A 23,480-nucleotide genomic window follows, 5' to 3' on the forward strand; every position below is an offset into this window, starting at 1 on the left:
AGCAATGAGACTAAATCTACCTGAAATTCAACACAATATAAATGTTAGGAGTTAGGCTTCAATAAAAACAACTCAAATGACGCAATGGCGATTAAGATCAAACAAAAATGAAAGTGGAGTATTCAACCCTCCTTCAACAATCATTAGCAAGAGAATAGTATCCATTCCACCTCGAAGTGTGTTCCCAAGTGTAGTGATACGATAGGATTAGGAATAGGATCAAATCTAACTCAACAAAGACCCTTCCACTATTGACAATTACCCCTTTCAATTTGAACACTTATTATATTAATATAACCGGGACCATTTGACAATGACTCTCTTATCCCTATTGATATCTGCCCTTGCTGTACCTTTCGCCGGTAACTGAGTTGCAATGAATCTATTTGCCAGTGACCTTCTGACAACTGTCATGTGATTGTGGACCTAACTATACTTCTGTCTTTATTATTATCATCATCTAAAATATTATCATAAAGTGGTAAAATAATAGCATATATCATTCAATTTCAAGGCAAAAAAGCAAACAACTTTGAGTAAAAAGGATCTCGCATAAAACACCCACCCCATCTGGTTCATGCACCAGCATTCAACTGTTATCTTTTCCTTCCAAATCCTTACCTCTATCTTATGTGGTCCCTTCCCATTCTCAACCCTTGATCTTAAATTCTTTCACCATTGACCTACTAATCAACGGCTCATATGAAACCCTTCCTATTACGAATAACCCTACACATCATGGGTGGCCTCCTTGAATAATCAATAAAAACACATTTCCATGCTATATGTACGTACATACATTTCCATACATCATTTTCATACATTAATAAAATTACCAGGTTTTAAAAAGGTCGCGGTCGCGTAAAAACTTTCACGATTTCAGTCGACACAGGTGTAATAATGACACCTTGATTGCAACCGCTGTGGTGTAAATTAATCACAATTTATTTTTTAATGTAAAAACGGTGAATAACAATATCCATATCTGCCAATGTCGTTTTGTCTCAGTCGTTTTCACGATCGCATATTGTTTTTTTAAACCCTAAAAATTACTATTATCTTTCTATTGATAGTTTTTCTTTAATATTTAATATCAATCATTCCAAAGTTTCTATAAAAAGGCCTTCCTTTACCCTAGTAGAATTGCCTATGTTGTTGTTGGTGTAGGTTACAAAGGTATTACAAACCTGCACACTCTGCACTCTCCTCCATCTCTTTACTGCTAATATTCTACTTTCACACCTCTTCCCATACCCTGCTACTTTCACTTTCCTCACCTCCTCAGCCTCTATTTTTCTGCACTTTCTTTCCTTCCATTCCTCCCTGTCTCTTCATGGATGAGGACATTTTGAGAACTTTGGAAAGTGATGAAAGCAGCATGGACATGATGACAATGATGATGCAAATGGAAAAGTTTCCTGAATTCAATGAGCCTTTTTATAGCAACAACAACAATCTCAATCTCAATCTCAATAACACCGAAAATGAGTTTCCTTATGGAAACTCAAATGTAACCTATCCTCAACCATTCTCTTATCCTCAACAACCAATGACAATGACACCATCTCTTCAACACAACGGAGTTCAAATTCCATCCGGGAGAATCAACAACACTCCGCTTTCGTCGTACTCAGATAAAAAGAACTCAATGGCGGCCATGAGAGAGATGATATTCCGTATGGCGGTTATGCAACCGATTAATATAGACCCGGAAACAATCAAACCGCCAAAGAGAAAGAACGTGAAGATTTCGAAAGATCCACAAAGTGTAGCAGCGAGACATAGAAGAGAAAGAATTAGCGAAAGAATAAGAATCTTGCAGAGATTAGTCCCTGGTGGAACAAAAATGGACACAGCTTCAATGTTAGATGAAGCAATACATTATGTGAAGTTCTTGAAGAAACAAGTTCAAACATTGGAACAAGTTGGAGCAAATAGACCTATGAATGTTGCTGGATTCCCAGGAATGATTTCTAATGGAAATTTGAACTACTCTTCTTTTCTTAGAGGTTGTTCATCACCTTGTCAAATGGTGGGTCCCACTTCCAAACAAATGCTTAGTTGATAAAGGATATAGAGAAATCAGATTTTGATTGATATATGAAATTATGGATTTGATTTCATGTCCAATATTTATTGAAATACTTATGCATACTATTGTTGGATATGGTTTTGAGGTTAATGTTGGAATATTGTAAGCAAGAGTTATAAGCTAATAATGAATATGTTTTTGTTGTCCAATCTTTTTAGCTTAATTTGTACTTTTTGTTTTATTACTTGTGTCTAATCAGAAAGAATGTCAGATAAGTGTTTGAATAATTTAAAACAAGCAAATCTTTTTGAATGATCTAGGCTCATACACGTTCTTTGGAAAATCTTTTGAATGATCTTGACTCGGACATATGCTGTTTTTTGTTTTCTAAATGTCTTAACTGTGTAAGGAGCAATTTTTGGTTTCTTGGTGATCTGCTTCTCATTGGGGGATATATCACATGCATATGATTCAGAGTTCAGTCAACTTGTGCACCTAAAGCAAAGTCAATATTATTAATGATATTCAGACACATATTTTTTTTCTTATACATGCAAAACTTGTAAATCATATTTGTTCCTGTAATAGAACAAGAAATCGGTGATGCGTTCTTATGGTGCGGTAGTGAGAGTCTTCCGTGCGGCAGAATGAGTTGGACTTGAAAGTTATCACTCCAATGTTTAAGTTGGTAATAATTGAGATGTATAATTTGCAAGAGTGAAAATGAGAGAATACATGTTATGGTGCGTGACAATGTTTTTAATCGGGAGATGGTTAAACCATCTCCGTTTAATTCCACGCGAGTGGCGAAGGACCGTCTGATTATATCTGACTAACTGTGGTTGATGGTTAGGTAGTCCGGATCAGGTGTGAGAACCTCTAGGGAGGTATGTTTGTTGTATTTTAGTGGTGATATTTCGGGTTAGGCATTTGTAATTGGGTCGGTTTTGCTATGCCTTTGACTGACCTGAAACAATTACCTCCAAATCCTTAATGCGACGTGGGAAGTGAGGATTGTTTTGGAAGCATTGACATCGAACTTAGGGACTTTCGTCTTTACCGCCTTGGATGATTACCTTGGGTAGATTTTCACCTCAGAGAAGGGAAACTGAGGAGTGAGCCTATTGAGCGGGATGGATGGCCTCGGGAACAAGCGCACTAAATGCTCATCTTGTAACTAAAACGTTTTGCAAAGTACGTCTTACATGTGGCTCTATGTCTATAGGTAGAGGTGACTCTTTTAGGGTACTTGAGTGTCGTGAGGAATCGAGATTTAATCAACACTGTTGGTGGTAATTGTGCTCTTTTCCAAGTTTTCAATTTTTCGATCGTGTGGTTGTGCATGGTTAATATATGAAGGCTAAATGGTAAATCAAATCCTTCTTTCACTTTGCTCTTGAGAATTAAGGACTTTAGGGTTATAATCCGTTGCATTTCAACTCCACATTATATTGCTTCTCTTTTTCCTGATCTTACTATTATGCTTCGATGTCTTTCGCTAAGTATTAAGAGATACTTCTTTCAAAGGTAATGACTTTCCCTCGTTTTACTATTTTTGCTTATCATTCATCATGGTTCTCGGAGAGATTGTCATGGAGGACTCAAAAATGAATAGTGTTGCCAAAGATAGAGGGGTTGATGTTGGTCTTGACCCCAGGGAAATTGTTAGGGGCTTTTCTTTTCCAAATTTTCCTTTGACAAATCCAATTGACATAGATGACTTCAAACAGGAATGAAAAGCCCAAACTTACTTTAGGACGCGCAGTCGTGCCGTTGATTGTGACCCTACTGATGGTGAAGTGATGTGGTGGCTATAGTCTCAATCGCGTGTTTCTAATCATAATCGTTCTTTTTTATGTGTTGGTAGTGAAGATGAGATAGATCATAGTAATCACTAGATTGACCTAGAGCCCATAAACGAAGATCCAACATTGTGGGTGAATCAAAAGACATTAGATATTGTTTATGTTTTTGCCTACAAGGGAGATTTGAACCATGCTTTCACCAATGTGGGATCCTTATTTGAATTAGAGGGGGGTTTTCTCTACCCATAAGAGGACAAACGATTGTGCATAATGTTTTATAGATGTCTTCTTCATCTTCCTCTTTATGAATGCTTATTCTTTAAGATAGGTCTCCGAATTCCTTTCAATGACTTGGAGGTAGGGAATATTAACCATATGGGATCGCTCGTACGCATGTACTTACGAGAGTTAGGTCTACATCAAGGTATTCCAATACTAGAGAAATTAGAAGAGGAGTGTACCAACCCTTACGCTCTTTTTTTACTTTCTCAACATTCAGCGCAACTTGAAATACTCAAAATGTGGTCAGGGTTTACTCTCTCTCATGCAAAAAGGAAGATATTGGAGGAGAATATCGATGATATGAAAATTTTCAAGGGCCGATACTACCTATTTAAGCCCTTCATAGAGGTTGCTCATGTGATTATTTTTATTGCTCAACCTAATACACTAGAAAAATGTGTTATGATAAATTCCCTAAATTCTGGTGTCAAAATTATTTCTTGGATGAACAGGGAACTTATGTTTATCTTCTTAATGACATGTCTCAAAAGGAGACCTATTTGAATAATAAGTTTGTGGCCTTTTGAGAAGATTTGGGCTTTGCTGACGGTGTCGGGAACTCCACTATTGTGTAAAAGATGCACAAGAGATGATACATAGTGGCTTATCTACTAGTGGAGACGACCACCAAATAGGAAAGGCGCAATATCTTTGGTAAAAGAGGGGTGGAAGACTTCTCTTTTTATTCTTTTTCCGTTTCAAATTGGGTATTCTTAATTTTTTCTTTCTTTTCCCTTTTCCTTGCATATACGACATACTGTTTGGGACCTTGCTGATTTTAGAAGAGGAACACTCCTAGGAAATTTTTGTCATCCAACACCCTAGTTCTTCCTTATTTAGTGTAGTCAGAGATGTGAAATCCTTCTAGTTAGCCTTTGGGTGCGGATGTTCTAAGGTCATTGCCAAGGGTAATTGGTGAAGGCCCATCTGCAAGAGATGATGATGGTGTTCATTATGCTGGAGAGTCGATCTTTAAAAGACCTCAAAGTGGGGAGTCAGATTCAGTAAGGCTTGGAAAAGGGGGAACCTTGTCACCGATCTCAGTGAATCCGTATTTTATTTATAAATAGGAATACATATATTTCTCGAGTAAGTCCAAAGTTAATCTTTGAGAAGAGATGGCCGAAATGTCATATCAAGTGCGCAGGGCTTTTGTTATCTTTGCTTTCAGAGCTGCAATTAAGGGTGAAGTCTTTGAGCACAAATGTCTTCAAAAGGGGACAGAGATGTCTAAAGAGGTTTGTCACCCTTGTTATTGAGAGGGATTAACTTTTCCATGAACATACAAGGTTGGTAATCTCTTGAGGGAAATTGATGAGAAAGTGCGAGCATTCTTGTATCCTTACCTATTAGCTTAGAAAATGCATGTGTTGACTCGAGCAATAATAGAAAGGGACACCATGTTGATTATAGTTCATAAGGTGTTGTTTGACACTGAGTCTTCCATTGCCAATATAAACAAGGATTTGGATTCTTCTCATAAGACAATAAGGGATATGTAATTATCCTTAACTAGAGTCTAGGAAGCTTTGAAGAAGGCTCGAGATGCGACCTTAGAATAATCACATGTCTAAAGAGTATGTGAAGGAAGTGTGCGAAGGAAGTGGATGTCAGTTACTTTATTATGCAATAAGATTTTGAGAATTCTTTGTATTAGTGGATATTTGGTTGAGCTTCTTCCTTGACTTTGGATGCCAACAGGAGATCGACAATGAAGTCCTTATATTCTGCTTGGTTATTAGTGGTGACAAACTAGAAGTGTAAGGATACCTCTTGTGTCATCCTGAATTCACCCTCTAAGATGAGGCTGACGCCACCTCTCTACTGTTTAATGACCCATCTATGAACAGGGCTCACGTTGAACTTTTCTCTAAGGTGGTCAATGTCATTTCTACTATAAAGTTGCCAACACTTGAGTTTTAAGTGCTTTCCTCGATTTTAATGAGCCATCGAACTCAAAGATCTCAATGGAACATTTCGGTTCGTAAGATATGGCCTCTGAATGACCTTCTTAAAGGGTTGGTCGGTTCAAACGATAATGGTGTTTACCATAAATTGACATCGTAACTAACAATAATTCAATCTTCTATATCTTTTGACAGCGTGTTTTCATCCCCGCTAGCATTTTGTATGTGAAGTACATCATGTTTTGAGTGGAGTCTATTTCTAGGATGAGGATGACACTAACTGCTTTCACGGATGCAACAAGGTAAAGGAATACTGTTTCTCTAAGAGCTGGTGTAATACGGTGAACTGACTTTATCGAAATGTCGCGGTATGCAAGAGTCGCCACCGACTTTTATTTTATCCAAATTAACAGAAAGGCTAAAAGAACAGGAAAAACCTTTTAAATAAAAACTGAGTTCGGGGGGTAATTTATACAAAGGGAAGGTGTAAGCCACCCTTTGCATCCATGGTTTTCCATGGGCTCTTAATTGCTTTGCTCTTTGAAACCAAAAGTTTAGAAATGTAGAAGAAGAAGAAACAAGGACTTTAGCTCGTAAAATGAGCGTAGCCTTATTGAAGTTTTTTAAGAAGAAGTGTAATAAAAAGATTTTTAAACTAGAGCAAAGCAATTAGGGAAAAATTACCTGGTTAGATGAAAAATGTTCTTTTAGCCTTTCAGGGCTATCCATACCATAGGAGGGTAGGGAAGTCCTTTTATTTGGAGGTTGAAGGGTCGTCGAATTATCGTTCGCCACAAGACTGTCCCTGCCATATAGGGGCAGGTAGTTGATCAGTGCATTTTGATGCACGTTCTTCCATGTTTGTACTCAAGCATTTCTTCGGTTTGTTTTATTTATTTTTATGTTTTAATATGTTTTTATATTTTATTTTATTTTTGCACTTAATTGTTTTTCGTATTAATTTTTCAGCATTAGCAGTCTGCACGGAAACGATCATATCTGGAGTTTCAGGAGTATGATTGAAGCGTTCTAATAATCGACGAAAATCTAAGAGAAAGAGCTACAATTCTTATGTTGGAGTCGAAGTTAGAATCGAACTGTAGCAGGGCCAGAAAATTCGTTGAAGTTGCAGCACTAGTTTTAGTTAAGTTTCGGGTCAATTGGTTTTGGGCCTGGGTCGTATGTTTGACCCAGTTGGATTGTAAAACGAGTTGTGGTATTTTTCCCTTAGGGTAGCAGCCGCGTCACTATTCACTGGTTACTATTCATCATGAAACACTATTCACGATTTGGAAGTTTTTGCACGAACTCATGGAGAACTAATCGCTTTTGAGTCGATCTACTGTAATTTAGGTTCCAATACTTGAGATTATTATAATGTTAATTCTAGTTTAATTCCTTTCGATTATATTTTGTGTTTATGTTTGCTTAATTCAATTACATGAGATATATTGATTAAATTTGATTGATTGTATGATCCTAACATAGACGCGTTATGTTTGCTTAATTCGTACCGTGTCTGATCGATCGTGTTTGCTTAATTCATGATAATTTATCCTGTTTGCTTAATTCGGACATTAGGATCGCACATCTCGCAAACCTCACAGCGCTTGTCATTGAGTTTGCATCCAAATAGGATTAGAATCCGCTTAGGGAATTAAAATTATGATAATCGATGATAGTAGGAACTGATTCAGTAGATTGGCTTATTTCCAAAATCACTTTTTCAAAACAGCTTATTTTCATAATCACTTTTGGTAATCATTTTTTCGACCAAACCAAACCCCCCCAATTTCGATTTCGGTTAGTAAAACCCAAGAGTCCTTGAGAGACGATACACGAGTTACCGTTACCGTCGTTACTACAGTTTTGCAAATTAACTCGTTTTTGACCCGCGCGCAACAGCGGATCAAATTGGCGCCGTTGTCGGGGATCGAACCCGGGTCCCTTTCCTGTATCATTTGGTTTCCTTTACATTTTGCTTGCTGTTGATTATGTTTCAAAGTGGGTGGAAGCTATCCCCACTAGGACTAATGATTCTAAAGTTGTTGTAGAGTTTGTCAGGTCTAATATCTTTTGCAGGTTTGGAATACCGCGAGCTATCATCAGTGACCAAGGCACTCATTTATGTAACCGCACCATGGAAGCTTTACTCCGGAAGTATGGAGTTGTGCACAGAGTCTCTACTATCACCCACAGACTAATGGGCAAGCTGAGATCTCAAACAGGGAGATCAAACAGGTTTTAGAGAAAATGGTGCAACCAAACAGGAAAGACTGGAGCCGTCGTCTAGAAGACGCACTTTGGGCTCAAAGGACAGCTTTCAAGACACCCATTGGGATGTCTCCTTATCGACTTATTTTTGGTAAGGCATGTCATCTTCCTGTTGAGATAGAACACCATGCTTTTTGGGCGGTGAAAAGTTGTAATTTGGAGATGCAACAAGCAGGTATTGAAAGAAAACTCCAATTACAACAGTTGGAATAGCTTAGATTAGAGGCTTATGAGAGCTCTAGGATTTATAAAGAGAAAACTAAGCACTTCCATGATAAAATGATTTCCAGGAAGGAATTTTCTGTGGGCCAACAGGTTTTACTGTTTAACTCCCGCCTAAAGCTTATGGCTGGGAAACTTCGATCCAAATGGATTGGCCCCTTTGTTGTTACTAATGTTTTCCCTCATGGTGCAGTAGAAATAAAAAGTGCAGGTACTGACAAAGTCTTCAAGGTTAACGGGCAGCGGCTGAAGTTATTCCATGAAAGTTCGGTGCCTGAAGATGTCAGCATAGAGGAGCTTTCTTTGGAAGCACCTGACTACACTGCAACTTGATCAGGGAGTCTTTCTTTCCTTCTCTCTACTTTATTAGTAACGTCCTTTCATTGAGGGCAATGCTTAGTTTAAGTGTGGGGGAGGGAATCGTGTGTTTTATTTGTTTTTGTTAGTATTTTGTTTAATTTCAATCAATAAAAAAATGCATCTTCTTGAAAGTTTTGGGCTACAGACTGATTTGAGTCGAGTTTGCGGAGACTTGGAAAACATTTCACAAGATCGGTATCGTTCTAACACCGTAAGTCTCCTGCATATGGAAATTGATTTGAATTTGTTATTATGTTTTAGCCTTAATTTCTCATTCTTTGACAACTCTTGAGTAGTTTATTTCAGCAGTCGGCACCATCTCTCACACACTTTACGCAGGGAAGCCGATGAATATAAGTGAATGTTCCAAAAAAAAAGAAAAAAAATAAGGAAAAGGTAATACACCTTCTAAGTTTGGTGACCCTCACCCGGTCACTTAACCCAACGGTTGTGTAATCTTCAAAAAAAGTTTTCAAAACTCTTTGTTAGTTGGTTCAGCGGTTTCTGGTGCTGAACTTGGTAGGGAGGATTACGGTCCGATCCCCCGCAACTACATTTGAGTAAGCAAAGGGTTATGCCACGCAAGTACCGGAACCCCGTGCAAAAGGATCAGAGTCACTAACCGGTCGTCCTGCTATAAGTGTGTGGAGATAACGGGCTTAATGTGATTGCGCCTGAATGAAAAAGAGCAAAAAGGATGAGTAAGTTAGGCTATTGTATAATAATATGATTTGAATTGGTTTGTGTATTTAGGAGGCTTATGTCTGCATATCTGTGGTTAGTGTTCTTACGATGTCCTTAGTGTGCAAGATTAGTACCTGTCGATATAAACTTACCCGAAGAAGATCTGTAGCCTAGGATGAGTAACTGTTGATGTATTTGTGCTTTCTTTGTTTTGTTTTTCATTTTGCTCGGAGTGCAAAAGTTCAAGTGCGGGGGAATTTGATCAGTGCATTTTGATGCACGTTCTTCCATGTTTGTACTCAAGCATTTCTTCGGTTTGTTTTATTTATTTTTATGTTTTAATATGTTTTTATATTTTATTTTATTTTTGCACTTAATTGTTTTTCGTATTAATTTTTCAGCATTAGCAGTCTGCACGGAAACGATCATATCTGGAGTTCCAGGAGTCCGATTGAGGCGTTCTAATAATCGACGGAAAGCTAAGAGAAAGAGCTACAATTCTTATGTTGGAGTCGAAGTCAGAATCGGACTGTAGCAGGGCCAGAAAATTCGTTGAAGTTGCAGTACTAGCTTTAGTTAAGTTTCGGGTCAATTGGTTTTGGGCCTGGGTCGTATGTTTGACCCAGTTGGATTGTAAAACGGGTTGTGGTATTTTCCCTTAGGGTAGCAGCCACGTCACTATTCACTGGTTACTGTTCAACACGAAACACTACTCACGATTTGGAAGTTTTTGCACGAACTCATGGAGAACTAATCGCTTTTGAGTCGATCTACTGTAATTCAGGTTCCAATACTTGAGATTATTATAATGTTAATTCTAGTTTAATTCCTTTCGATTATATTTTGTGTTCTTGTTTGCTTAATTCAATTACATGAGATATATTGATTAAATTTGGTTGATTGTATGATCCTAACATAGACGCGTTATGTTTGCTTAATTCGTACCGTGTCTGATCGATCGTGTTTGCTTAATTCATGATAATTTATCCCGTTTGCTTAATTCGGACATTAGGATCGCACATCTCGCAAACCTCACCGCGCTTGTCATAGAGTTTGCATCCAAATAGGATTAGAATCCGCTTAGGGAATTAAAATTATGATAATCGATGATAGTAGGAACTGATTCAGTAGATTGGCTTATTTCCAAAATCACTTTTTCAAAACAGCTTATTTTCATAATCACTTTTGATAATCATTTTTTCGACCAAACCAAACCCCCCAATTTCGATTTCGGTTAGTAAAACCCAAGAGTCCTTGAGAGACGATACACGAGTTACCGTTACCGTCGTTACTACAGTTTTGCAAATTAACTCGTTTTTGACCCGCGGGCGACAGAGGATCAGTAGTCTAAGGGAAGGATCAGAATAGCCATTTACTTTTAGGTAACCGGAGGATACCTCAGCACTTCGTAGGCAACTTCGAGGGACGAGATCATATTAGCGAATCGAAGGCAGCATCATTAGGGACTTATGATCTGAATGAACTGAGGGCAACATTGCTGAGGTATCCTCGTATTCGAGGGACTTGGCTATTCTGCACTGAAAAACAACAGGCAACAGGCAACAAGAGGGGTACCATAAAAGGTGTGTGGGTGCAACAATCACGTGATCAGATTCAGAATAATTTATCTTGTAATTAGGTGATTCGAGTTCAATTCGAGGTTACCACTCCCTAGGATTACTAACCACACAGTTATATAATGCAGTTTTAAGTGCCTTCAAGGCCACACAATACAACTAGGGAACAATTACATAATCAGTCATGGGGATGGGGAAAAACGAAAAGCAATAAACTTAAAACCCAATAGAATTTGACATAAGTAATAATTTAAAGAAGAAATAAAATAGATTGAATTTTAGGGTTACCGACTAATCGAGCTTTGACGGTTGGCTAACCCTGAAAAATTAAAAAAAAAAGAAAAATACCACAAAGGGGTGAGTGTATGGCCAGTTCATTGATGTTGAATATAAAATCATAATTTTAAATCAGAAGGGCAAAAAAGAAATAATTAAATTTAAAAGGCAAAAATAAAGATTTAAATTAAAAGGCAAAAATAAATATTTAAATTAAAAGAACAGAATCAGGGACTTAGCTTTGATCTGATATGGCTCGTAGTCGGAGGAATCCTGGTGCTAGCCCTGAAACTGCACAAAGAAAATTTTTCAGTGCAGGGATGATCCTCGTAAACCCTGATTAGGGCACAAGTTAACCCTGGTTAATAGAATAAATAAAATCGAATTAATTAATTACTGGTTTTCAACCTAATTAATTAAATCGATGAAAATAAAATTTTAATTAAAATATCCTAACCCTAATATATCTTTTATTAATTAATAAAAATTAAATAAGAAATAATTAAGTAATTTAAACAAATTAATTTAAAAATATTTAAGCAAATAAAATTATTTAATGATTAAATTAAATAAATACTTAAATTTTATGTCTTTTGTGAAAAAAAGAATTTTTTAAAAAAAGTTTTTGTTTTTTATGACTTTAAAAATTTATGTGTATATAAAAAAAATTAAACAAATAAATATAAAATAAAACAAGTTATGTAATTAAAAAGAAAAAAAATTAAAAAAACCTAGCTAATAATCTGGTGTGGTGCAGCGCTGAGGACTATGGTACACCTGCATGTTCCAGTACGTTGGATGAGAAGTGATTGAGATCCATTGGAAAAGCGCTGAGGGTGCATGATACGAGCGTGCGTCTTAAAGCACTGAATGCGTCTGATTCAAACCACAACGCGCGCGCAATCTAGCCAGTGGGGGAATGACGCGTGGTCATCTTCAACCTCCCAACCGACGTTTTAGGTCTGCACATGCCTTTAGCAACGGTTCTCGATTGTTGCTATATCCCTGTCAATACGAATGCATCCAAAACAACACAAAAATATTTCGCGAGGTTACCTATAGATTCGTCTGAACCTCACGAGTTCAACCATGCCTTTAATTAGGGCTAATTTTACCTATACACAAAAACCCTAATCGAAGCTTGCTAAACCTAATAATGGTGGAATGTCCATAACAGCATAGAAACACAATTAAAGCTCCAGAAACGATCAATATATAATGACAAACACATATATGCAATTGGATTTTATCATAGATGCATGAATTTACAGAATCGAATGAGTTTAGATAGATGCAAACCGTAGTGAATCGTGAGTGATTCTGAGTGTTTGAAACCTTGAATTTGTTTGGAAAAGTTTCCTTGATGCTCCTGGAACGTATTATGATCAACAAAACCACTTGAATTGGCCTGCAACTCCAAATTGGTGTTTGAAATTTTCTTGATTGTTAGAGCTCGGGTTTAGGGTTCTTGGATGCAGAAAAATCTCTCCCTTGCATCTGGTATTGCTATGTATATATAGGAGAACTGATTAGGTCAACAAAACAAGAACAAATCTTATTGAATCTTTGATTTGCAAGTTGGAAAATTTGATTTGTGAATATTGCTAATTATGGCCAAATTGATCCAATATCCTTCTAATTAGCATGTGCACGAATTTTGATTTATTTGGAGGAATATATTGATTGATTTCCTGGCCTAAAATCAAAGCAAAATCATATCTTTCATTAATTTATTATTTTACATGATTAAATTATGATTTAAATAAATAAAAACCATAAAATAATCAATAAAAATAATATAAAATAGAAAGATATATTTTTGGGACGTGCATGGGCTTAAGATGAAGATTGGATGAAAAGAATATAGGCCCATTTGGAAATATTTGAAGTTTTGGACCTTTTTCTTTCATGTATACCCTTGAAAATAGGTGAACTTGTGCACCTTGCCATTTCCTCATACTTCAACATTTTTCCAATTTCTTGGAATTTTTAGAAATCTTGAAGAGTCCTCTAACCAATTTCTTTGGTCTCATGTCAAAATAATTTTCTATGCTCCTTGTGTGCTCTTTTGAAAAAGATGACTTTTGGTTGACTTTTGAAAAGGACCTATAATGTTTTGATCCATATCTCTCAAATGAAGCATTTTGAGACTTGGCATGTGAGAGGTAAAGTTGTAGATAATTCAATTTCCTACAAAATGAGCTTTGAATGGGAAACTTCTGATGTTCCATGTAGGAGTTATGGCTGGTCAAAGTTTAGTTGACTTTCTCCTATGAAAACCCTAATTTAGAAACTTTTGAATTTGTTGATTTCTGATCTTTCATTTATGAACCATGATCAATTCTTGATCAAATGGTGAATGATACTTCAGAATAAGGATGTTGATAAAAAATCAGGAATTTTGACTGTACTTTGATCACAGTTGACTTTTAAATCAGTCGACTGTTGACTTTCTGAGCAATTGAGTGGTCAACTCTTTGAATTGAGATCTGAATTTTGTCATGGAGGTAGTTTGGAATATCATAAACCATATGAGATGCCTTGGAGCTTTTGATCCATTGATTTTCTTCAGAACAACAAAACCCTAGTTTCTTGAGCCTTTGTTTAGGAGGGATGTCTTTGAGCTTTGTGCCTTGACTTGAGTTTGAACAAGAGAAATAGTATGGGCAAATTTTGGGGTATGACAGCTGGACTAGACAAAAAATGGGGTGGAAATTGCCTATTTTAGATACATGAACACTTTTTTGCATTTTGGGGTTCACTGAAAGCGTGCTTCTTTCTTCAACAGTCTATAGAACGATAAGGTGTGTTGGTTGACCTCAAAATGAACCTATTTAAGGTTGTGAACATCCTTTTGAGTTTCATTATCATTAAATACGTAATCACAGTCTCCATTTTAGTAATCTCTTCACACTTGGTTCAATTTATTTATGTGCCCCTCTTTGAATTTGAACTTGCAGCTCTCAAGTTTAAGTCACGTATTACATTTTTGTACTCGTTCGAACACATTGCGATATGTTTGTCGTGTTGCACCTCCTCATTGAATTTTATGATCATATTGTCCATGTATGCCTCTAATGAATTTCCAATTTCCTCCTAAAAAATCTTATTCTTCATTCTCTAAAATGTTGTACATGTGCTCTTCAAATCGAAGGGCTTGACATTGTTGGACATGTGACTCCAAACACTAGGGGGTTGAAAAATCCATTATCAAGACTAATCATTTTACAAAAATAAAGTTGAAAACCCTTTTGTAAAAATAATAAAAAAGATTTGCAGAGGAAATAAATGACTAAAAAATAAAGAGTTAAGGGATAAGAGAAAATAATAGAATTATAGAGGTTCGGTCTTAATGATGTGACCTAGTCCCCTCCCCAAGAATTCTTCTCGAGAATTTCCACAATCTCGAGAGCTTTTAACAAGATGTGCTCTTTTTCGTACCCCAATTTATGACCCTAAGATCCTACTTCATTTGCATTGGATTCAAAAAATTTTGATCATCATCATCATCTAATTTACCAAAGTATCAAGAGATCCTCATGCATCATTTTATATCGCTAACCTCAAAAAAACACAAAGAGATATGTGTTGTTTGTTTTCTTCTTTCACAAGGTAGGTGTTGGATCAAGGAGCTCAAGTGATTGATTTGCCAAAGTGTGGTGTCTTTCAAAATGATATAAGCTTCTAATATGATCAAGTGATTTCCCCTCACCAATATTCAAGTTCAAGTGTGTTTCAATTTAAGATCATCAATCTCCTGGAACATCAAGGAAGCTAACCTAATCATTTTCTCACCCCAAATACATCTGTAAAGAGGCATTGGACCTTCTCCAATAAGTAATTTTTTGGCCACTTCAAACTCATGTACATGCATCATTTTCATGATTTCCTGACACCATATTGTTTTTTTTTTATGTGAGGAATGAAAGTTGTAACCTATCTGCCATTGATTGATGATGTGTTCTATTTAATTTTATTTTGAAGTTTCTATGGTTTACTGGTTTTGCTTTGAATTCATGTTATTATTTGATTTTTATATTAAGTTGATACCATGGTTGGGTTCCTTGTTGGATTATGAGAAAGTTAGTATATTCACAATCCGTTTTTAGTGCAAAAATCAGAAAACACAAATTTGAGTTTTTGAAGTTTGATCTTGAGGTTCAAGATGATGATATGGCGCCATTTTTGAATTTTTGAAGCTTGTTTTATATATATTATTTAATGGGTGCGTTTTTATAAACGGATGTATAGGCACCCCAGTCGTAGAGCGCGCTACTTATGATCCTCTTATTCATGCCATGAATCAATTAAACCTTATTCCTTTCGAAAAATCATAAAAAACATGTTTCCTTTAAACTAATTTGTTTGATATGTTAATACTTGTTTGATACAACCTTATGGTGATATTTTTGCATTGATACCTCGATACCTTGATCCTCTGTTCATACCTTGAGTTATTTGGATCTTGAAGTTGTTAAAAACATGATTAAAATGTGACGCTTTGTTTTGAAAACCCTAATCCATAAAAAAACCTAAGGCCTTGTTTGATTTAAACTTAATACCATGCTTTGATGCTTGTAGTTGTTTTTCTTTGAAATTATGTATGCTTGATCCTCTTAGGGTATGTGGTTTTGTATACATAATGCTTGACTAGGGTTTTTTTCCCACCATATGTGTTTGATTAATGCTTGTGACTTGAATTTTGATCATTTACCTTTTGAGATACCATAAAAATGTTTGATTTAAATGTCTTATGTGAAAAATCTTAAACCCTAATACCATGTTGGTGGATTTGAACTTAATAATTCTTTCGGATGTCTTAATATTTGTTCATATAATTTTGGTTGATCCTTTATCATTATTGCTTGATGCTTATCATACTTGCTTTCTTGTTGTTCATACCTGGTTTAGCGATCACATGTGTACATACTTGTTTGACCTATATTCTTTCACCATGATGTTTGTATACTTGTCTTGGTTTTTTTGTGATCATCTTGACATGTTTATATGGTTGATAACTTGTTTATTCTTGGGTGATTCATGGTGATACTTTAGGGTTTCATTTTTTGTCATTATCATATGATTGATGTTTTATCTTGCATACTTAAGGTGTGATCTTTACTTTACCATGTTTATATATGATTTGACTTGTCTTGTTGTATGATCTTATGACATATTATTCTTATCTTAGTCATTTCATATTTGATCTTAATACTTATTATTCACATGCTTTAATCTCGAGTATGACCTCCATATGACCTATCTCTTGTATGATCTTAATGTCTGATATTACTTTAGATTCTTTATCTTGATGCTTGCTTGAGATGTATACATGCTTGCTTGATTTCACATTGATGTTGCTTGTGTCTCCAATCCAAAGGAATGAGATGGTATTGATTAAAATTGTCAAGTTACTCACCTCTTTCTTGTATTTACTTATGCTTTGTATTTTTAAAACATAGCACCCAAGACATCATGCTTTGATTCTAAAACTTGGCATTCAAAACTCTCCTTAGCATTTCTAAATCTTAGCAAATCAAATCATGCTTTGTAATTCTAAATCGTAGCATCCAAAAACCACTTTTGCCACTTTGGATTTATCTTTTAAAAATCTTATCTTCTCTATTGCACAAAAGGGGTATGTAGGTACAAGATGCGACATCTTGTCGAGCATACAAAATATAAAAACAATTATTTTCTCACTTCCCCACTCTTTTTATAAATTTAACAACAATAAACTTTAAACCAAATACACATATTTTCAAAGATGTTCCTACAAAGTACCATAGATGATAAGGATGCTAACACCTTCCCTTTTCATAACTAACCCCCGAACCTAGAACTCTGTTTTGTTTTATTAGTTTTGTTTGAAAACTTCTTTGGGTTTTATTTCGCTCTATTTCATATTTCTTTTGGAAATAATAAATCGCGGTGGCGTCTTTCACTAAAATACAAGTTTAGTCAATCAATGGCTTAGTCTTAAATTTTTACCGCTACACTCGTGAACCTCTTTTCACAAGGAGTTTTAATGGCCAACTTTTTAACCAACAACAAATAGAGTTTTAAATACGAATACCTCCACAACCATCTAAGATCTTTTAGCAAAGGCTAAACTTACGAACTAATCCAAAAATTTTAATACATGTCTAAGCTCACAAACCTACTTAGAGTTTTAAATATGGGGGCCTCACCAACCAAATAGAGGTTTTAATTAGTTTACCTCACAACCAAAGAAGAGATTTTAATGGTTTAGCTTACAACCAAACAAAACCCTTTTACAAGGAAAATATTTCACATGAGATAATACACTCTTGAGCAATTTACAAATTTCCCCCTCACCAGAAACACAGATCCTCACAAAGCAAAGATTCACTCTCAAATACCTAAGACAAAATTAAAGTGAGAAATGAGAGATTTGTGGAAAAAGAGTGGAGAGTGAGAAAGAAGAATCAAAACCCTTTTTCTTGATGATTTGAAATGACAGAGGAGCCCTCTATTTATAGGCTAAAACATGGTATAAACTTGGAAACAATCTCTGGGCTAATTAAGCCTAATAATCAATTAAGTCAAAGGCATAATTTATTATTCCACCCCAAAATGGAAGGTTTTGATTTATAGTCGTTTTGATTCATTTAAGAAACCTCTCCGGTCAATTTTAGGCTTTACAAAGAAAATAACCGGCTACTCCAAAAGCATGATTGATTATCCTTTGCAAAACTTGATTTTAACTGATCAGATAGCTTCCTAATCAATTGGTTATGCCTTTAAAACATTTTTAGGCGATTTTATAAAAAACATTTTTAGGGGACTATCAAGAGGTTTAAGTGTGTGTGTGTGTGTGTGATTTGACTTAGTAAAATTGAGAGTTTGTCTTATACCTTTACAGACACTGACAAACGAGCTTTCACACTTCCTCTTTTTCTCAACTCTTAATCTTCTGGTTCCTTGACACACTATTTTTGAATTTATCACTTATCTAGAACTTTGAATCTTCTTTTGATAAGGATTGAGATAACTCTTATGATAACCTCCATCATCAGACAAACTGCTTGATTAGAGATATTGGTTGATATCACTGAACGTCGCTTGACATAAAGTGCTATCTTCACATATAGGAACAAATAACTTGATCTCCAAGCACAATAATCTTAATCAACACAACTTTGATTAACTCAAATTTATTAACACAACTATATCAATCACAACTTTGATACTCAGGCAGATCCACTTGATCACTAAATCAGATGATCTTCAGGCTTCATATTGATTAACATATCTTGATTAACACATCTTGAGCTTCACGCACCAAGTACTGTCACTTGGTCAACACACCAAGCATCATCACTTGGTTAACACATCAAGCACCATTTCTAGATTAACAACTTGTTAAGTATCATATTTTGAATAACATATCAAGCATCATTACTTGATCAACAACTTGTCAAGCGCAATCATTTGAACAACAACTTGTCAAGCACCATCATGTGAACAACACATCAAGCATCATCACTTGATCAACAACTTGTCAAGCACCATTATTTGAACAACACATTAAGCATTATCACTTGATCAATAACTTGTCAAGCAATATTAATTGAATAACACATCAAGCATAATCACTTGATCAATAACTTGTTACGCACCATTACTTGAACACCATACCAAGCACCATCACTTAGTTAGCCTTCAAGAACCATCACTTGAACCAACTTATCCTTGAATAATAAGACTGATGAATATTTCTCTTAAAAGCATTGTCAACATCAATACCAAATTAATTGGTTCCTTTCAGTCTTCATACTGCAAGCACATAAATCCAAAGACATTGTACTAAAAGTTTGCACATTTTAACATGAAGGATGCATTGTCTCTATCCTCCTCATGCATATGTATTTGATTATATATGGAATAAGTGTCAATGAATGATAACATTTTGTACCAGACAGAGTTATCTATTAGCTTGTAAATGTCGGACTAAGGGTATGAATATTTTGCGTAAGCCCTGTTGAATCGGTGTAGTTAAAACAAAACCTAACTTTTCCAAAATTCCTTCTTAACTAAGACAACATTGGATATCAGTTCAATTTATTTTACCTAAAAAATAAAGTTGGATAAAGTAGCCTCAGACCGTGTTCGTGGCGGCTTCGACTTTCTCGGGAGATTGTCGTCTCCTTCTTTGAGCCACATATTTTATAGAAGGGTCGATATTCAATAGGTGGCATGCTCTGTTGGAGTTAATGTCAATCATTTCATCCAGGAGATTATGAATAGGCCGGTGTTATCTCTTACACATTTGACGAGGCTCCTCCTTACTAGAATTGGTAGGTCGGCTTCTATCCAGACCGATCTGGCCGCGTTCTCATCGAGTTGCACTATTTTGAAGTCTCCATTTGGAACCGGCCTCAGGGTTTTCACTTTAACGCCTGATACAATCTCACTGCCATGCACATCGAGATCAGTCGTGTCGATAGCGAAGGTATGAGTATTATGTAATTTCTTTCTTAGAGTAAGGTCGGTTTCCTGAGGGTATTTTAGTAACATTTCATGTTACAAGCGGGCTCTATTCATGTCAGCAGAAATGTGAGCTAGTTAATCAAAGAAGTATTAGTATTCCATCTTCAGGTGGACAGTGGAACCTACTATACGTATAGTGATGCAAAGAAAGGTATTCTTAGGATGCAATTGTAAATAATTTCATAATGGATCGCCACAAAACGCATGTTATCTATCCTCTTATTTTTTCCTTCTCCAAAGGAAACTAACAATTCTTTAGTACCGCATGCAGGGAGGGTGATGGAGTCGTTGAGCGCTTGCAGTTTTCTACTAGGTCATATTCTCCTGGTCCTATCTATGAAGAGGTTGGCATATACATGACATTGCACGAACTTCCGTCGTTGATAAGAATCTTTGAGATTGTGTTGTTAGCCACAAAGGCGATTACAACTAACGGAAATGTCGCGTTGCAAATTCAATCTAACATTTTCGTTAGTGACTCCGATGAGTTCTCTTTCATAGGTCATTTTCTTTGTTCTCTCTTGCTAGATGATCCTATGTCGATCGGAGAAATAAAGAGGTTTGATGACAACTTTCAAAACTAGACGAATTAGATGTGGAAATTCGCGAGAGTTAGAAGTCAATTATCACATATGACACCAATGTTCTCGTCAATCTCAACTCCCCGCCATTGCACTTACGAAGTATTGTTGATTTTGAGTGTAAGAATATTCATAACTTCGTCCTTTAAACAATGCGCGTCTTTAAGTTGAAAATTTTGAATGATATTTATAAACTAGACGTTGTTAAATAATGTAGGATTATATTGGCCTAACTCAAAAGAATTGTAGAGTTTAATACAAAAATTACTATTATTCATTTAATGCATCTTAAGACAAAACAAAATGAAGATAAAGCACAAATATAATACTACATTACATTTGCACGAGTCGTACTGAATTGAGCACTTTAATACATTCCTTTTAATTATATATAAGATTTGAGTTTGTGCCACAAAGTAACATGACCAGCTTGGCTTGAGGTTAAGTCATGGGCTAGAAAATTGTGATTGCAAAATACAGTGCAAGTTTTGTCCATTTTTTAAATTATGGAACCATATGCAAACCACTCAAAATATTTGGTACGTAGTGGTACGGGTATACAATGTCCCCACATAAATTAGATTTACTTCTGATATATAAAACTTGAACTTTAGTGTCTAGTTACGTCGCATTCAGATGAGATTAATTTTCTATTAACTAGATTAGATTAATCTTTCAAAAAAAAACTTTTTTCGTATAAATTAGATTTGCTTCTAGTATATACTTATATAGAAAAATTCCTTTTAACAAATTAATATTAGTTTAGACAAACTAATTATAGTTTATGCAGGGAAATTGTAATTTATGTGGGGACATTATGAGCCTGTTTGTTTTGGTTTTTTTTAAAAATGATTTTTATAGTGTTATAAAATTTTATGAAAAAGAATTTTACAAAAAATTTTTTTATAAGAACTTCAAATGAAAATTTTGTTTGAATAGTTATTCTTAAAATGTGATTTTAGATATTTCATCTATTGAGTATCAAAATTTCAAAAAATCATTTAGTTTTGAAGCTATTTCAAATAGATTTTTATAAAAATTATTTTTGAAATATAACTTTTTGAAAAAATTACGATTTTGACTAAATTTTGGTCTTCAATAATCTATATTTATGTTATATGATGTCAAAGTTAGTGTTTTATTTTAGAAAAAACGAATATAAAAAAACTTATAATATTTTAAAAAATGATTTTAAAAAATTTATTTTCAAAAATACAACAAAAATCCATTTTTTTAAAACAAACAGAACCTATATATAACTAGATTAGATTACTAGATTTTTTAACAAATGTTTCATGTCTTTGTTGCATTCACCCATTCCCATACTCTTGTAGCTGGTTTTTTTGGAAGAAAATAAAGGGGTCGGTGGCTGAGGGAAGAAGAAGTAGGTTGCTCCCATAGCAAAGTCGAATAATTTTATTGTTCATGTCTTAAGGATCATACCTTTGAAATGTTCCACTTATTTCTTACACTATGAGACCTAATATTATTTAATACTTTTTTTCATGCTTTAATAAATTCTACTATATATTAAAAAAAGAAGAAAAAACTAGGTGAGATGAATATGGAGAAAGGTTCTAGAGAATTCATGCCATGTGAAATAGGGTCCCAATATACCCAATAAGATAGGGTTTTTATTTATTATTTTAGGGAGGAAAAGTAAACATCTAAGAGGACTCTGACCGTTGGATATGCGTGTTATCTCTTCACTTTGTAACCTTCTTTCTATATTTGGTACATTGTATTGTATTCTTCTTTGACCCCTCTCTGACACATTGATCCTCCTCTAATATTTTTATTTTTTTCATTTCATTTACATTTAGTTTTAGCATTATGGGCCGACTATATTAGTCCCCGACCGACCATTCTAAAGAGTTGCAATCTTTTTAAAACTTTCGTAAAAAACAAGAGCTACTCTACATATAAGCATAGAGATTTAAACTTCAGATACATCCAAGATTCTTTGCGATTCACGCTGAATAAATAACAGATTTTTAATCCTCTTTCCATTATATATAGATAGCGCGCTAATTCAGTTACCCAGTTTCAAATTCAACCATTCTAAAGAGTTGCAATCTTTTCAGAACTTTTGTAATAGACGAGAGCTACTCTACATATAAGCATAGAGATTTAAACTTCAGATACACCTAACGATTCTTTGCGATTCACGCTGAATATATAACAGATTTTGAATTCTCTCTCCATTATATATAAATAGCGCGCTAATTCAGTTACTCAGTTTCAAATTCAATTTTAATTCACTCTTCTACTTCACATACTGACTTGAGTGTTGGAGTGTTAATCTTGCAGGTCAGTCCCCTCTCCACCGCACCAGAAGCTCATATATGCCATTATCACCGATCATCTCTCCATTTCTGGTTCCACAGCAGAACAGTGGCACGTTTGTGGGAAACGCCTTATGATTCCAACGTTTTCCACGATCCCACCTTCGTTCCTTAGTTCGATAATTTAAAACCTTTTTAGGTCATTATATCAAGAGCTCACACTACTAGAAAAACCTTAAATAGTGACGGGAGTCAGAGACGGATACTTTTCAATCTCTGATAGAGAGGGAATTTGAGACGGAAATTAACCATTTGAGACCGATATAAAATATTTGATATGGGTGACGGAATTTAGAGACGGATGGCGCCGTCTCGAAAAATATCTGTCTCAAATTCTGTCTCTAAAAAATAAGATATTATTTTTTATTATTTGACATTTACTCAGAGACGGATGGTAGAGACAGAAATCATTTATGGTCAATTAACATTCGTCTCTGATTCCGTCTCTGACCAAAAAAAATGTTTAGAGACTGATTTTATTCGTCTCTAATGTATAAAATTTCAAATAAAAAACAATATAATATGCGTGGGGGTCAGAGTTCTATCTCCTTGATGATTTTTTTCTTAAATATTTCATCCAATAATTTAAAAAATTGGTCGAACTAGTCGGTTTAACTTTAT

The 23,480-nt window shown here is 35.2% G+C and overlaps 1 protein-coding gene across 1 annotated transcript; it reads left to right on the plus strand.

Moving 5' to 3' along the window:
* Positions 1–1,118: 1,118 nt before the first annotated feature.
* LOC131646884 (transcription factor HEC2-like) lies at positions 1,119–2,319 on the plus strand. The gene has a single exon (XM_058916824.1). The coding sequence runs from the start codon at positions 1,334–1,336 to the stop codon at positions 2,063–2,065; it is 732 nt and encodes a 243-aa protein (XP_058772807.1). The 5' UTR covers positions 1,119–1,333; the 3' UTR covers positions 2,066–2,319.
* The last annotated feature ends 21,161 nt before the right edge of the window (positions 2,320–23,480 follow it).

This window comes from Vicia villosa, linkage group LG2, assembly GCF_029867415.1.
Source record: "Vicia villosa cultivar HV-30 ecotype Madison, WI linkage group LG2, Vvil1.0, whole genome shotgun sequence".
Taxonomy (NCBI): domain Eukaryota; kingdom Viridiplantae; phylum Streptophyta; class Magnoliopsida; order Fabales; family Fabaceae; genus Vicia; species Vicia villosa.